The following is an 18,700-nucleotide window of genomic DNA, read 5'->3' on the forward strand; positions in this document are numbered from 1 at the left end:
ATAAAGAATGTGAGCTGGGGAAGAGGTTAAGAAAAATGTTGGTGTTGAATGATGAAGCTATTTTGTAAGTGTTGGTTACATTAAAAAGTTATATTTGGCCGAGTTACCAAATTAAGTTAATAGCCAATCTCTTGGGTGACAGGAAGGAGATGTATGTAATTGGCATTGGAAAAAAAGATGACCACATTCCTATTGTGGACTTGAAGGAAGAGAAGGGATACATTAAAAATGGACTTACAATTGAAACCGTTGGAATCTCTTAATGGGTGATAAAATTTGGGAGGATTTGTTGAGATGTCAATGATGATGGATACTGGCAGCAAGGACAAACCTGCAAGTACGAAATCTAGCAGCAAGTATCACTCTAAATGGAGTATATTGGTAGAACATCATGTGCAGCCAGATGTAAATAGATGATGCTTGGAGGAGGATGCTGGAGTTTTCAATGATCTAGGTGTTTGGTTTGGCTGTTTGAGTGGACTAAACTTCATCATAACACTTTCTTTGAGAGATTTATGTGAAACTTAAGAATTGAGATTGCCCTGGACTTGGCAGATGTTGCATGCATGTTTAAAGTAATATTACTGCATAAGACCTACCCCATATGTGTTTGGGCACACTTATGAAGTTTGTGGGGGTCATGATTTTTATGTGATTGATCACATATTTAGTTGACTTAATCATCAAATTAATCCTAAAGGACCTGAGTGGAATGGTTATAACCCTCCCGCCCCCAAAACAAAAATAAATAAATAAATGAAGAAAAAGAAAGGGTACGAGAATAACTAGGAAAAAAGAGAGGTAGGAGAATGTTTATGTTATTAGCACTGCTTATGTAGGTTCGGCTTCATAAGTAGATCTTTTTATGGCTGGGGCTGTGCCACCTTATAATATCAGGGACCTCGAGCACAAAATAACAGATCAACTTCGACACATACACCAGAGAACTTCTGTTACCAAAAATGCAAGGCTGAGGAGCATTAAAAGTTTGATGGAAAAAAAAAAAATTATCATCGATTAAAACTAAAACCAAGAGATCAATCTGAGAGAAACTTATAATCAGAGAAAAAGACTTTTTTTTCCCTTTTTAATATTAAAGAGTCTGAACTTTAGAGAGGCATTGATGGTGAAATCTTTCACCTATTTACAGTTCCTGAATATTAAATCCAACATTGTTTTGTAGAAGACAGGTATCTTAGAAAAACAAGGAAGCACTTCCTCTCTAAGTTTTTTCTTTTTTTTCTTTCTTTCTTTTTTCTCTCTCCAACAGAAGTGTGGCATTAAAATACTAACCATTATGCTACTATCACGACTTTTAGTTTTTGAATCCTTTTGACCTTGGCTTTTTCAACAGTGAACAAAAGCCTTATACTTCGAGTTTTTTTTTCCCACTGGAAATTATACTGGGTCTTTGACAATGTATAGGTACATATACTTTGACTTCATATATATACATATATTACTAATATGTTTGTATATATATGTAATTTAAAATCTACCAAAAAAATTTAGCATCAATACTCTGACCTCCCCTATAGTTTAGCAAAATTATAGACTTCCCCTTGTATTAAAAAATTACACTCACTTACCCTTGAGGTTATGGTTTTGGAGCACTTCCCCCCTTCTGTTAACAGTCAACTGATCAAAGTAAAAAGTTGCTTATGCCGTCAATTTTTTTGTTTAGAGTGCCATTTTTCCCTTTGAAATGTGTGTAAAGATAATATCATCCCTATTGATTGAAGTAAGAGGACATAAATACGAAGATGCCCTAATTGAATTTGATCACAACTTGCATTTTTTTAGTATACCAAGCTATATTTGCTTAGGTTGGAGATGTATAAACACACACACACATATTGTGAGCGTGTTTATATATATACACACACGCAAAAACATACATATACTAGTATGCCACCATTCTCTTTTTCCTACTTTTCTGCAACAATTTCTAATCCACCACCACCCTTAATCACCTTTAGCATTTTCTCTCTACCAAGTACCAACACCATATTTTTTCAATAGTCTTATACTAGTGATCATACTGTTAATTTGAAATGTCTGATTTACACCTTGTGATGATTTTAGCTTTTGCTTTTTGTATGGATAAAATTTGGCAAGATATTGTGGAGAAATTGCTCATCCCCAATCTGTTTAATTCTCTGTACGAAGGTTTCTGAGCCTTCTCATTTGGAAGCTCAATTTTAATGCATCGAAAGGGATACTCATGTTTGACTGCTATGTTCAGCAACTCTGAAATCACGAAGTATAAGACAGTGAAAGCATCACCCGGTAGAAATATTATATGAAGAATTTGACAATGTATCCAACAAGCAAGAGTCCACAATATGTGATTGACTAACCAATATCTAAGACACGCAAGAGAAATAGTTTTATGGTTGTCCATAAGTGAACAAAAAATGGACTACTATCTTTGTTTGCTGATAGAGTTAAAGCCAAATTAAGAACAAAACAGTGGTCAGTCTTCTTCCCAGTGGGAAACATTCTTGTAAAGGCATAGTGCACCACATAACTCAGTCATCTTCCTCATTACTGTCTTTGGTGGTGGTGGTGGTGAATTTGAGTTTGTGAATTGGAACTGGGGAAAAATTAGGGTTAGGTGGGGTTAGCATGGGCTGAGTGGGAGTGTGCTTGAAGTCGCCATGGCTTCCAATCTCATCAACCTATTCATTCACGAACGGGTTGATGGAGGCTTGGATGGGAGAAGAAAAAGAGGAGGTGGTTATAAGAGAGAAATGAAGAGGTGGTGGTGGTGATGTTGGGAGGATATGTTGGGTTTAGGAAGATGTGGATAGAGAGGGCAGAGAGTTGCTGAACGGTACTAAGGGCAAAATGGTCTTTACACTCAATATTGGTGGTCCATTTTCCTATTTTATTGATGATCAATAACAAATTAAGTTATATGTGAGGGCAAAATAGTAAAATCAAAATTTCCGTTTACACTGTCCAACGACAAGGTTTGGTAGGAGAAGTCACAGTAATTTTTGTGTACGTAAGGAAGGACTCTAATTTGGCTTAATTAGTGGGAGTACTTGTACCTGTTACATGTAGAGTTCTTGTAAGTTACCCAAAAATTTATATTTATACTTGTACCAGTTTCTTAGATACTTCATACACCTTTTTTGTGAAAGTCGTGGACCAAACATGACCACCAGTCACATTTTTTTTTTCCATCATGGATAATGTACTTCAAAATATTTACATATAAAACGAAACTAATTCTGTTATATATTTCATAACTATTATAGGACTCTCAACTTAATAGGAGCCTCTATGTAAAGGCATCCTAAAATAAACTCTAAAGTACAAATATGAGGTAGCCTTGGTGTTTAGAAAGTTACCTACATTCTTTATACATGCTCATGGATTACTTGTGATGTACGGCATTCGATTATTATCAAATAGTGGGTTAATTGCTTTATCATTGACTAGTGAGGGACAGTAACCATTATCTTGGGATTATTGGGGTGATTCACATCATATCAAAAACAAAGGGTTGCGAATGTGATAGCTAGTCATTATGTTTAATTGTTAGCAAGGAATTTTTACCTTCGCTATCTCAGATAATAAAATACTTGAAAAGCTAAATTAGTAAGCTTATCAGAGTTGTTCCATGTCCATCATTATCATTTATACTTGTAAGTAAATGCTTGGCATCATTAGAAGATGCCTTTATGATGTGCTTCAACTGTTGAACAACTTAACTCATTTATTTATTTATTTTTCTTTCACAACAAAGTTCATTGATAATTTGATAGATTACCTTATTTAGGGAACCCATGCAGTTTCATGGAGTAATTTATGTTTTTGATCATTCATTGAAACTTAAATTTCATGTCTGGTTGAAATCAAATCATAGAATAACATTTTGTCATCTTCTTTAAAATATTTGTTGAATCAAAATATTGTATGAGAAAAGTTGATACATCAAAAGCCAAAGGTCAAAGTATTTCTTGGAATTTACTTGTCTAAAAGATAGATGAACCATGATGGATCTCTTGCTTTTCCCCTCATTTTTACTTGCAGTTACTTGCTATGGAGTCCATATATGGAGCCAATGCCTTTATTCTCAACAGACAGGGAGGACTACGATCTTTTCAGGTTTAGTAACCATTGAACAAACTCCCTATCGTGTGTAAGGAAGTCATTAGTCTAACATCTACAATGTCGTTTTGCAGATTCATATACACATTGAAGATCCACAGGAACTTACTATCTCTGCAAAGCTAAATTCATCTAGTGATCTTGAGACAAAAAGTGATGGTTCGGCTGAGTTCTCATACTCTTTCAAAGTCCAGTACCTTACTCCAATTGTGCTGACATGTTTATTACCTAAATCATACCCGAGTCATATCCCTCCTCATTTTATAATTTCCGTTCAGTGGCTGAATCATGTTAAGATTTCCAGTCTTCGCTCCATGTTGGATTCGATTTGGATGGACCAAACAGGGCAGGAAGTTATATACCAATGGGTGGAATGGCTACATAGTTCGTCTCTTTCTTATCTCAGTTTCAATAAAGAATTAATTCTTGGTCCATGTGGGGTGAGATATAGTGGAGATAGGCGTGCAGTTTCAGGAAGCATATCCCCAGATGTTGACATTCCTTTAATGAAGAGTTACAACGATGAGCAGCTCCTTGCAAACTTTGGCAAGAATTGGCATGAATGTTGCATATGCTTTAGTGAGTATGCAGGTATTTTTCAACTTTTTCCTGACAGAATTTATTCTATAAAATATGCTGGTAATTGTGCCGAAAAGGGAAAGTGTTGATGAAGTTCTTTAATTTACCAAGCATTTCTTATATATATATTTTTGGATAATGCGGTCTTTTTAAATGTGATACGTTAAGGGTAAATCACTCTGACATCACAACCTCAAGAGATCAGTTATAATGTCAGAAACTTTAGGAGCCATTACCTTTTACCAAATAAGTATGTAGATCATATGAAGCAAGTTTTGGAAATAGTTTCGCAAGGTTTAGTATGATCCGTATCCTACCAGTGGTATCAAAGCTGTTTTACAATTATATTTTCAGTACATGCTTCTACTTTGATTAACAGGGAAAATCTTGGATAGAGCCAAAGGTCATGTGTTCAAATTGGCATAATTCTAGTGACACATTTATTTTATAGCAAACTTTCAATTACTGCCAACAAGATTATGACTGTTCTATGAACTAATGCCTTTTGTTTATTTCACAATATTTATATAATGTTTCAAACATGATAGCCTTCTCACAATCAGTATGACCCGTTTTGATTCGAAATCTTTTTCTTGCTATAATTTCTATCTGTTTTCTAATTATCATTTTTTCCCTTACCAGGGACAGAATTCATTAGATTGCCATGCCAACACTTCTTCTGTTGGAAATGCATGAAAACTTACTCTGGTATGCATGTAAAGGAGGGGACAATAAGCAAGCTTCAGTGTCCTGATGCAAAATGTGGGGGTATGGTTCCACCTGGTGTATTGAAACAATTGCTTGGTGATGAGGAATTTGAACGTTGGGAGTTGTTAATGTTACAGAAAACACTCGAGTCAATGTCTGATGTAACCTATTGCCCGAGATGTGAAACAGCCTGCATAGAAGATGGAGAGCAACATGCACAATGCTCAAAGTGCTACTATAGCTTTTGTACGCTTTGCAGGGAGCGACGTCATGTAGGAATTGCATGTATAACACCAGAACTGAAGCTTCGTATCTTGCAGGTAAAATTTGTACTCTCGCCCCACTTCTTCCATTACTTTATTGTGGTTTTTGGTTGCCTTAAGTGGAGGGGCGGGCTTGTTATTTAACCAATAGCAGGATAGTGTTGTAATTTTACTATGATAATATGATAGCGGTTCAGTCTATTTAGAGCCACGTTTTTGTATGAGCTTTCAGATTATTCTTACTAGTTCATGCTGTTTCCCAACCTCTTCTTAGTGTTTTTACAACCTTCTCCCTGTAAAAAGGCCATTTCTCAGTGTTGATTATATCTGTTCAGGGTGGTGGGAGTGTAATCTGGGTTTAGACTTAATTTTTCGCTGGCTTTGCACAAAACAATTGTCTTCAACTATGATACTACTTTCTCATGCTTGGCAGCCTAAAGTTTTACCATTGAACCAATCAAAGACCTTGTATTCTTCTTCCTTATTAAAGAAAAAATTCCGGATTTCCCGTAAAATTAAAATTTTGAATTTTCTGCAGGAACGACAGAATTCATCTCAATTGGAGGATAAACAAAAGCATCGTGAGCGCGAAATGATGAACGATATTCTTAGCGTCAGGGAAATACTTGGTTTTGCTAAGCAATGTCCATCTTGTAAGATGGCTATCTCACGAACTTTTGGTTGCAACGAGATGGCATGCGAAAATTGTGGGCAGACATTCTGCTACCGCTGTAATAAGGCGATTGGTGTTGGTCGAAATGGTCGAAATGATCACTTCAAGTTTGTTGTCAATTCTCACATGTTGATCAAAAATTCTTTTGATAGTGTGATTTCACATTTATTATTTGTTAGCTAAAACTAATTAATTTGTTCTGATCAAAGGGGTGGGGGCTGTGAGCAGTTCTCACAGGCAACGTTTCTGCATTGGGGAGAGGGAATTAATCTCCGCCATGTGATAGGCCAGGTGCTAGGTCGGAATCATGCTGAACTTGTTGCTGATCGTGGTCATTCATGCCCTAATTGTGGTCAAGTTAATGTAAAGGTGAGTAAAGTTCCAGTTGATTATTAGGAAATCTGTGGTAATTTTTTTTTTTATTTTTTTACTTTTTTTTTATTTTTTATTTTATTTGAAACACACAGACTCACTTGCCCATGCGGGGACTTGAACTCTAAGCCTTCTACTTTGGAAGGCGAGGAAGTACCACTAGGCTACAACCCTTTGTGGTAATTTAGTTACACTAGAATTCTTTGGTAATTTAGTTATAATAGAAGGTTATGCTAGAATTTACTCCTTGAGTGTAGGGTGTTTACCATGAGTATAATATGGTTTTTTTTTCCCGATAAGGTAATTTTGTAGTATTGAGAGAAATAGAGAACTGTACCTCAGGTTAGAACCCTACACAGAGCCCAAAGGCAGCAAAAAGACAGCCTGGGCTGCACTATACAAGAAGATAACAAGAAAACCACCCAACCGAATCAGTGGGCCAACAAGACATTCAGCAAAAAAAATGTCAGAGGATGGAAACTGATCCAGCAAGGCTAACCAACACAAGGAGAGGACCTTCAATCAGCATCCTAACAAAGGATAGGAACATGCAAAAGGAAAAAAAAATGCAACGGCAAAAGTCTTGCTGGAATCACCAGATTCTCTTACTGTGAACAACAACCTGTTATTCATTTTGACCAGAGTTTCTGGATGTAATAATACATGGAGGGAGGTTCCACTCGGCAGCTAAATTCCTAGCTGCCAATGAATCTTTGAACTTTAGGCTACAGAATCTGCATCTGATGTAATCTCTAATCTTCTCTTCAAGATTTTGAGCTGAACAACTCTCTCCTTCAAAAGCTCTGGCATTTCTGTCTCTCCATAAGCAGTAGATGGTACAAGCAAAGGTGATTTTGTTGACAGTAGCAAGGGCTTCCCAGCAGCACCCTAGTGATAGGCAATCCAATCAATGAGAGGGTTCTAATTAGGAGGGTTAATGTATGTTCTACAACCATATTGACAAAAGCTCCAAATCTGAACATGGAAACTAAAAAAAAAAAAATGGATTGTTGATAGATTCAGCTATAGAGTTGCAAAGAAATTAGTGGTTGAGGAAATGCATAAAGGCCAGAGAGCCATAGAGGGTTCATCTAAAGTCTGAAGCTTGTTCCAAATAGATATCCATAAGATGAAGCTATGCCTTGGAACCGAGTGTTTGAACCACACAAGCTTAGATCAGGGAATTGTAGAAGCTGGAGGGGAGAAATGGATATGTCAATGATGAAAAGAAAAAATTATGGTTTGGGGAGGGAATCCACAGCACTTTCTCATCTGAAATAGGATCAAATCTGGGGAGCAAGGCATGGTTAGTGTGATGTTGTGGCCCGGAAAATGCAATCCCCACCCAAAAAAAGTTTTTAACTATTAGCAAATTCTGGCACCAGATTAGTTAATGTTGAAAGAAAAAATAAGTTGAAGAGAGAAATTAAAGCATGAAGAGCACAAGAATATAATGTGGTTCACCCATGAGGGTTTACATCCATGACACACAAAGCCCAAAGGGCTACATCTCTTTCATTACATTCTTTCTTGATTTTGTTTACAATAGCCACGTCTATTTATAGGTGAATTGGGGAAGACTTGTTGCTAGAGAATATAAATTTCTTGCTCTACAAGTATTTTATAATAAAAGAATTACACAGAAAGTCAAATAAAAATATGGCAACAACTTGTTGGCCCAGTATAGTAACGTTATTCTGTCAAGGAGTGATTTAAGGGCTTAAATCACTCCTATAATTATTCTCCGACACCCCCCCTCAAGTTGGTACATGGTAACTTAACTCAAGTGTCCAATTTGAAACAAAATATGAAGTTGTCGAGATTCTGAGACGAGTAAATTAGAGGTGAGTTGATCTGGAGATCCGAAACAAGTTGTTCAAAGATCGGAGACGACATGAGTTGATCCAGAGATCCAAGACGAGTTGATCCGAATATCCGAGACAAGTGGAGTATAGAGTAGGGTATGATAAACTTGCTCTGATACCATGTTGAAAGAAAAAAATAAAGTTGAAGAGATAAATTTGAACATGAACACAAGAATATAATGTGATTCAGTCATGAGGGCTTACATCCACGACACACAAAGCCCAAAGGGCTACATCTCTTTTATTACATTCTCTTTTGATTTTGTTTACAATAACCACCTCTATTTATAGGTGAATTGGGAAAGACTTATAACTAGAGAATAGAAATTTCTTGCTCTACAAGTATTTTATAATAAAAGAATTACACAAAAAGTCAAATAGAAATATGGCAACAACTTGTTGCCCAAGTATGGCAACGTTAACATTTTGTCGAGGAGTGATTTAAGGGCTTAAATCACTCCTATAATTATTCTCCAACGGTGAACAATTGGGGGATATGCCACTAATTATGCCTAATCAAAATGCCAACTTTGGCATACAGGTCAAGGCCAGAGCTAGATATGTCATCTCTTGAAACTTTGAGCATCAATGGACCCAATTGATGTCAGTTGTCGAACCATAGAGAGGTATTAGTACCATTTCCAATAGCATGCCTCAAAAGAGGCCTAGCCATGTCCAAAGGCTGAGAAGTTCCCTCTATACTCAAGAATTGAGTGTCCGAGGCTTTAAATCCCCGAAACTTTTCCTTATAATTAGGTAGAGTCTAATCCAATTATACCATAAATTTCAAAGATTGAAGATATGCCATATATGCTTGATGTATGTAACTTTGTTTATGAGTTCCAAATCTGGAAGGCCCAACCTCCCTGTCATTTAGGCCTACAAACAACATCCCTTGAAACTTTGGTTCCTTTGCCTTTTAAGTTTGGGTAACTCACATTGCCTTGGGGGGAGTAGTTCTATGTGTGGGTGCCTCCTAACTGTTTGCACAAGTTATGAAAATCGCGAGCACGTTGTATGTGCAAAGTGAACACTATTTACCCAATGTGGGGTGGGCCTTGACAGATGGTATCAGAGCCAATCTAATGCAATTAGCTTATGAAAGAGAGAATTAAATTACTAAGAAGGGAAAACAAAGAGCAAGATTAAGCTAACGAATAGCTTAAACATCCACAACTCAATCCCAAAGAAAGTGAGAAATAAAAAGCTGCTGTAGCAAGCTGATATTATTGATAAAACGTGAAAAAACTACTCATTACAACTAGCAAAGATATAATCCTAGCCCTTCAAATAAATGTAATCTAAAGGCTAGTATTCTTTCCAGCAGAATAAAGAGCTAAAAATTACAAAACAGACCTTAAACAGTCACACGACTGGCACATGACTTATAAAATAAAATCAAATGACAATAATATCCTAAGCATGAAATAAAACAGATTAAAGACTTATAAATGACTCAAGACTAAAAACAATCACATAATTGGACTCGTCATCAGCTAGACTATTTATGGAAACTCGGTCTATTTATGGAAACTCGGTCGCGTCTTCTTTGAGTGTTCAACTATTTGAAAATACTCTTCTTCCACTTGCTTTGCATCAGTCCCTCCAGGTGAGAGAAAACTCAACCTCAAGTTAACATCATCCTCACTCGGAGAGTCACCTTGATAAGGAATCAAATGACAAACATTGAACACATTGGATGTCTTGATGTGGCTGGGAAGCTTCAACCTGTATGCATTGTCGTTAATCCAGTACTTCACACGGTCCAATCTTCCTTGCACTCAGCTTGTTGTACTTGCCAGCCGGATATCGATCTCGGTCAAAACAGCGCATACATAATCTCCCACATCAAAGATCACACTTCTTCTACCCTTGTTGACATGTTCTTTATACCTGTGATTGCTCTCCTCAATTTGTTGCCGCACTTTGTTATTAATTTCTTTGATTTGGTCTACCAATTCTTCAGCTTTTGAACTCACACGACCCATTATTGGAAGTGGAACCAGATCTAAAACACTGTTCGGATTCTGCCCATAAACAATCTCAAAAGGACTCATCTTAGTTGTTCGATTTCTGGACCTGTTAAAAGCAAATTCTGCATGAGAAAGAACTTAATCCCACTGTTTCAAATTATTCCCAAAGTGACTTCAAATCAGATTTCCCAAACTTCTGTTAACAACTTCAGTTTGCCCATCGGTTTGAGGATGATAGGCTGAACTAAAGTTCAAATCAGACCCCAATTTCTTCCAAAGAGTCCTCCAAAAATGGCTGATAAACTTCTTATCTCGACCAGAAGTGATGGACTTTGGCACACCATGTAAACGAACAATTTCTTTGAAGTACAAATTAGCAATTTGAGAAGCATCTATAGTTTTCCTGCATGGTATGAATTGTGCCATTTTAGAAAATCTATCAACAACAAAGACAAAATCCATACCCCTTTGTGTTCGAGGAAGTCCCAGCACAAAATCCATGCTGACGTCTGTCCATGGAGAAGTCGGAACAGAGGCATATATAAACCAGCATTAGTTGTTCCACCTTTTGACACTAGACAAATTTGGCAGTGATCAACAAGCCTATTGACATCCTTTTGTAACTTTGGCCAAGAGTATTTTGCATTAACCAAAGCATAAGTTTTATCTCTGCCGAGGTGTCCCTCATTATGTAGCTGAAGAAGGATTTTCTCTCTTAAGGAACAATTAGGAATGCACAATTTTGCTCCTTTAAAGAGAGAACCAGATTGCAAGCTGCCTTCCACTACGTCTTCGTGAATCCTTTCAAAGAATGGATCAACAACATACAGATCCTTGAAATTTTCAAAACCCATAACCCGAACTTGCTAAATGAGATCTTCGACTTAAAGCATCAGCCACCTTATTCTGGACACTTGACTTATGCTTCAAAGTGAAAGTGAATTGTTGCAATTATGCGGCCCATTTGCCATACTGACGATTTAACGTATGCTGCCCATTTATGTACTTCAAGGCCTCATGGTAAGAATACAATACAAACTCCTTTTGAATCAAATAAAGTCCGAATGGTGTAGTGTCTGTACAATAGCATAGAATTCCACATCATAAGTAGAATAATTCACCCTTGCACCACTTAACTTCTTGCTAAAGAATGCCACAGGTCTTCCTTCTTGGCTAAGCACTGCTCCTATGCCGACCCTAGAAGCATCACAGTGAACTTCAAAGACTTTGTTAAAATCTAGCAGAATAAGAATAGGAGCTTCAGAAAACTTTTTCTTAAGTAATTGAAAACTTTCTTCCGCTTCAGTGGTCCACTTAAATGGTCCTTTCTTCATGCAACTCGTAATTGGTGCTGCAAGTGAGTCGAAATCCCTGATGAAACGACTATAGAATGAGGCTAACCCATGAAAACTACGAACTTCATGAACATTTGTTGGACTTGGTCACTCAATGACAGCTTGCACTTTGGACTGGTCCACTTGAATTCCTTCTGAGGAGACTTCATATCCTAAAAATAGCACTCGATCTGTCATAAAGCTGCCCTTCTTTAAGTTAATGAACATTTTTTTCTCCCTTAAAGTAGTCAAGAGATCTTGTTGATGTTCAATATGTTTCTTTTCTGAAGTGCTATACACAAGAATATCATCAAAATATACCACAACAAACTTCCCAATATAAGGTTTCAGCACATGATTCATCACTCGCATAAAATTGCTTGGTGCATTTGACAAACCAAACGGCATAACCAACCATTCATACAGCCCCTCACGAGTTTTGAAAGCTGTCTTATATTCATCTCCAGGGCGAATTCTAATCTGGTGGTGTCCACTTTTGAGATCAATCTTTGAGTACACTTTGGCTCCCGAAAGATGATCTAGCATGTCTTCTTGCCGAGGGATAGGAAATCTGTATTTCAGAGTAATTTGGTTGATGGCTCTACTATAAGTACACATTCTCCAACTCCCATCTTTCTTTGGTACCAATAAAGCTGGTACAGCACTTGGACTCATACTTACACGCACATAGCCCATCTCCAATAACTCTGAAACCTGCCTATTAAGCTCATCATGCTCTTTAGGACTCATTCGGTAATGTGGCTTATTAGGTAAAGTATCTCCGGGCACTAGATCAATGTGGTGTTGGATGTCCCTCATGGGAGGTAATTCATGGGGTAAATTTTGTGGCATAACATCAGCAAACTCCTCTAAAAGTAGATAAACAGTGGCTGGACAATTTGTTCCTGCAATTTTCTCTTTACCAATTAAAACATATACCAAGCCACTCTCCTCCAATTCCTCCTCAAAATTGGCCATAGAGAGTAAATTAACACCCTCCCCCAGTTTAGGTTTAGGTGTAACTTATTCCTCTTTAGATGGAACCAATATTATTTTTTTATCATCTTTGTAAAAAGTATTAAGTGTTTTTGAAGCCATCATGTTGCACTTTATTATCAAATTGCCAAGGTCCGCCAAACAAGACATGGCATGCATCCATTGCCACAACATCGCACCATACTTTATCAAAGTACCTACTACCAATAGATAAATTAACTAAGCGTCGTTTAGTGACGGATACCTCATTGCCATTCTTGAACCAGGAAAGTTTGTAAGGTTGAGGATGCGCTTCCGCCGAAAGCTTTAACTTCGTCACCGCTTCTTGAGAGATGATGTTTTCACAGCTTCCGCTATCTATAATCAGCTTGCAAACATGACCCCCAATGGTACAAGTAGTTTGGAAAATATTATGTTGCAGCCAATCCTCAGGATCTTTGTGTCGTGGTGCTATAAAGGCCTTTCGCATCACAAGAAAAAGCCCCGTGTCTCCTCTCACTACATCCTCATCATCACCATAAATAGGTTCTTCTTCTCCACATTCTTCCATAAGAAGATGCTTTCCTTCAGGACTATTTGCTTTTCGACATTCCACCGACTTGTGTCCAGGTGCTCCACATTTAAAGTATTTAATTGCTCCTCCATTAGGCTGTAATTTAGCAACACTTGCTCCACCACCTGGCTGTGATTGAGGGGCTGCATTGCTGCCACTTTGAGATTGTCCCCTAAAAATTGTTGCTCGATTAGAATTAACCTGATTATTTGGTGCTCTGTGTGTCCCTCTTGCTTGCTGAATTTTTGTGGCTTTGGCACGTTGATATGCTTGAGAAACATTCCAAATAACTGCTCAGTACAACTTGGAAGAACCTCCACAAGGAAAGCCTTGCGAAACTTCCAGCCTTCGCTCATGCATTCGAACACCCTCTCTTCTTAGGGACCAAGTTCCACGGAGTTATACGAGTTTGAAACTCTCTCTCAACACAAGCTCTCTTTGGGATGCAAAGGAAATTATGAAGAAAGCGACTCTACCGGGCGGTCTTCACTTCACTTGCGACTGCCCGTATTGACCCTCAGCAATTGGTCTTCAGTCTCGATCAGCGAATTCAAAAGACCCAAAACTCTTATATTATGTCGCGAACAGAAACCTTACGTTGTTCAGCCCGGCTCAGCATTAGCATTTCCTAGAGGGAGGGGAGTGCATATGGGGGACCTGGTGCTCTGCCTGGCTCAGCGCCTTTCACAATGGTCTACTGCTTTGGCTCCACTAATGCCCTTTAGCCCCCCATTCTACCACAATCAGGACTGGGTTTGCTGCTCAGCTGTGTCACCCCGTGGAAAAAGAAATAGAGTACGTATCAATAGCACTTCCTGAGAGAGGAAAGACACTGGTCCCGCGAATAAGTCACCCCACTACCGAAGTAGAGACCGGCCCGTTCCAATTCTGTGACATCTTGATGATCCAAGTGATGAAATTCACCATTATTCCACCTACCAAGTTAGAGGGAGACATATAGCCTTTATGGTGACTTTCTGAATTGCTTTCTCCCTGGAGCAGCCAATCTGACCTAACCCGGATCATTATTTGATCCGAACTTTGCATCATCCCTAACCTTGCATCACTTGGATCAGCTGTGTCGGTAACTAGTCTGTGGCGTGGCCTTTCAAGTGGTCTCAATGAGCATGGGATGCTAGCCTTCGCGATGGCGGATGTCCTCTCCATCTGCGTGTTTCAAATAAACATGTTACCAAACTCACGTTATCATATTCTGTTTAAAATTTTGTTGGATCTAGATTTTCTTTTATCACAATCATATGCATGACCTGATAGGATAGAGTTGGACTGGAGTGATAATCACGAGAAAAATCTATAGATATATATATATATATTTTCAAACCAACAAAAAGGTTACCTAAGTTTAGAACCATGCATCTAAATTTTGTTACCCTCCATCTAAAATGGTGGTTTACTATTAATTGTGTTCGGTTTGTATTATGTCTCCTGCAAACAAAGATGGTGGTTACATTTTCCAGGTGTAGATGCTACTTTAACCTGCAAGTAGATAGGGCTAGAAAATGAACCCATTTGGGAGATTAGAACTTTTGAAAAGACCGTCCTGATTTATAAGCCAAATGGCCCTCAGATGGAGCTAGCAGTTTCCGAACTTTAAGGGATCACCTCCTGTCCTAGTGCTTGTTTTCTGTAGTCAATTTCAGTGCCTGTTAACTGCGGAAGGTAGAAGATTTAACATGCGCTTGTTGGAGAGAACGGATGCCTTAAGGATCGTTATTGTCCAAATCTTAGTTTCTCTAAGTGCAGGTTAACTGATGTTAAGCCCAGGATTTTTGGATAATATATATATATATATATATATATATATATATATATATATGTTATCATATTTCTAATTATTAATATGATAAAGAGGCTAAAGCGAATCTTCTTGTTTTTTTATGTTCCCTATTTTATTGGCAATGTAGTTTAACTTGTTCTTGTTAATAATGATTGTTAAATTATAAGACTTTTTGAAGTTGACTTGTCTTCCTTTTATTTCATTTTTGGTGTCTGGATTCAGGCAAATTCAATTTTTGTTTAATCTGTTTAGAGGCCTAGCTAATACTTAATCTGTTCTTTGTTATATTAATAGATTGGAAATAACAATCACATCTTTTGCTCGGGGTGCCAAAACCCCTATTGTTACTTATGTAAAAAGATCGTGAGGCGCGGTTCTCAACATTATGGCTCTAAGGGCTGCAAACAGTACTCGGTGGGATAGCTCGGACTACAACAAGCGGACTTTTTCTAATGATTCCTTTGTTGATATTTATGTTAATGACTCCTTTGTTGATATTTATGTTAATAATGTTATTTACTTCATGGTCATTTAGTTTCAATTGTTGTATTGGAAATGTTGGAATACTCATATTTTACTGTTTTATCTGACAATTGTGTCCTTTGTGAAAGGTTGTGGCCCTTGTGGGGTAGCTTCGGGATATCACAACCAGACTTTTTCTAATGACTCTTTGTTGATATCTATGTTAATGGACTCCCTTGTTAATATCTATGTTAATGTTGTTATTTACTTCATGGTCTTTTAGTTTCAATTGTTGTATTGGAAGTGTTGACAACTTTTGTTTTACTGTTTTATCCGACAATTGTGTCTTTGGTGACAGGTTGTGTTATTAGTATGAACTTTTGTGTCCTTTGACAATTGATGTCTTAAGAATAAACTTATTAATAACACTAATGTAATTTAAAATTTTATTTAATTACTTTTTATTTTAACTTATTTAAGTCATTATTAAATTAATAAAAATGTATACATATAGAAAATAATCTAATTAGAATGATCATTTAGATATAACTATTAATATGATTTATATGAGTGACGGGTCTTAATCATCTTTCTCTCTAGCTATTAAAGTATGAGAAGTGTTTTATATTAAGAAGTTGATAACTTTTAAGTGGTTTAGTGGGTTTAGTTTTTATTTTATAAGTCACCTAATTTGTTTATTTAAAATTTTAATAACTACTTTAAAAGTCTATGTAAATATTATAAATCCTATTGACTTTAATAAGAAGATTTATAGATATAAAAAGAAAGAAAACTTGATGATGCCAGCAAATTGAAATTAAAAGTTGGCAACACCTCAAAATGATAATTCCAACAATTTAATAACAACCTTTATCCACTTTAAAAAAATATATTATAAAAAGAAGTATAGTATCAGTAGGTAATAGACTTGAAAATATAATAATATTTTCAAAGTTATTATTTCTTTTCTGAAATTATAAAATTTGGGACTCTCTAGGCATTTATAGAGAAAGGACCATTGGCAATAGGAATTTTAACCACTAATGCCTTTTGGAAGTTACCATGGTGGAATGTTAATGTATATTTAATGTATATAATTTTGTAAAACAATTTTAATAAAAACGAAAAGTTATGTTTATTTCTCCAATTAAAATTAAAAAATTGTTTTAAATGTATAAATTGATAGCATGTTGAAATATATATGTATGGGGAGAGAAGAACATAGAAACTGTGGAAATCGTTTCAAATGATGAATCCAACAATTATAATAGCAACTTTTTACCATTCCATCATCACCTAAAAAACTAATTATGATATAAAGAAGTATATCAATTCCGAAAGAATTCTGTAGGCAGTGACTTGAAAATAGAGCAACATTTTTGCAAAGTCCTCTTTTATTTTATTTCCTAAAATCTTTAAATCGGGGGCTATATAGACGACAAACATTTTAACTACCGTATTAACGTATAGACTTGAAAATAGAATAACATTTTTGTAGACCTTTTTAAAATTTTTTCCCCCTAAAATCTTAAAATACGGGACTTTGTAGCCATATATAGTTTTTTACCCCTAAAATCTTAAAATATGGGACTTTGTAGCCATATAAAGATGACAAACATCTTAACGGCTGAATATTACCATATAAATGTATATAATTTTGTATAACTATTTTAATAGAAACATTTATTTCTTATATTAAAATTGGGGATAACGTAATGATCTGAAATTTCTAATAAAATTTCTCAATTCTTTCAAATACAAATACATCACTATTCACCAAGATCATAAAAATAATAGCCTTTTATTGATACAAAAATCAATTTTTTTCAAATAAATATACAATATCTCCAAATAAATAAAATAAAACCCGCAATACAGCTCCTCTCTAAACCCGCAACTAGAAATCCTCAAGCATCCTCTGTACCTGAAACTAGAAGGGAGTGAGACGAGAGAAGTCCCGGTAGGAAAAACCATAACTAGAATTGTAAGGAGGTTTCATGAAAATTATCTTCACAAAATATAGATATACTTTTGAATAAAAATATATACAATTTTAGCAAAATAACAATTACAAAATATTTGAGATAAAATCACTTGAACAATTCAAGTTACAAAGAACCCTGCACTGAAAAATAATTACTCTTCACTAGATCATCCGAGCCTCAAAGCTCCGGCCCTCGGTGAACTTCGGTTTTCTCTGTTCTATCTAACAGTCTCGGCCCTCTCTCTCTCTCTTCTCAAATATCTTCATCTGTTTCCTTACCAAAGTCACAAAAACAGATTCTAAGGCAATCCTATCGACACTATACAAATATCAATTCAACTGCAAACTTATCACCAAGTGAGCCCCGCCAACACCTTCCTATAGTTAGCTTTTCAGTCTATATACAACCAATACAATCTCACTCTAAACAAAGCGCACGTGAATAATAGCCAAAGTCAAAAAAAAATTTGCCAAACAAATCTCCAAATGGATCCCACCACCAACATCACAATTTCTTTCTCTTTTCTTTAATTTTGGCAGCATACTCTTTCTTCACCATTTTATCAGATATATATATATATATATATATATATATATAAAATACGTAACAAACCAAATCAATCCATTAAATATCTCTTTAATGGGACCCATCAAATCACATTATCACTACCTTTATCTGCGCGCTCACTTTCCTTTTATATAAATATATAAATATATATATATATATATATATGTAACAAAACTAAATCATACTAACGAAAACATTTCCTAGTAGAACTATTTCTCCATCTGACATTGCATATATGTGTGTGTGTCTATATATATATATATAAATGTAACAAAACTAAATCATTGGATTGTTGAGTCTAACCTTATTAATTTTTCGTGTCAGCTACCACAACATTTTTCATGTTACGGTATCTCACATCATCTGGGATAAGGATTTTTTGGATCGTGTTTTACCATTTTTGATGTTTTCGATGTGACAACTTGGTTTTTTAAGATTTAATTAATATTT

General features: G+C 36.1%; 1 protein-coding gene across 1 annotated transcript; it reads left to right on the top strand.

The window, feature by feature from the left end:
• The first annotated feature begins 306 nt into the window (after positions 1-306).
• LOC132305132 (uncharacterized) lies at positions 307-15,941 on the top strand. Its single transcript, XM_059802813.1, has 7 exons — positions 307-405; positions 4,045-4,119; positions 4,197-4,713; positions 5,344-5,729; positions 6,211-6,452; positions 6,555-6,714; positions 15,531-15,941. Exons 1-7 carry the CDS (start codon positions 307-309, stop codon positions 15,657-15,659), a joined length of 1,608 nt encoding a protein of 535 aa, XP_059658796.1. The 3' UTR covers positions 15,660-15,941.
• Positions 15,942-18,700: the final 2,759 nt, after the last annotated feature.

This window comes from Cornus florida, unplaced genomic scaffold (assembly GCF_030987335.1).
Source record: "Cornus florida cultivar Cherokee Brave unplaced genomic scaffold, ASM3098733v1 CherokeeBrave_3.0.0_Hap2_Chr04, whole genome shotgun sequence".
Classification (NCBI taxonomy): domain Eukaryota; kingdom Viridiplantae; phylum Streptophyta; class Magnoliopsida; order Cornales; family Cornaceae; genus Cornus; species Cornus florida.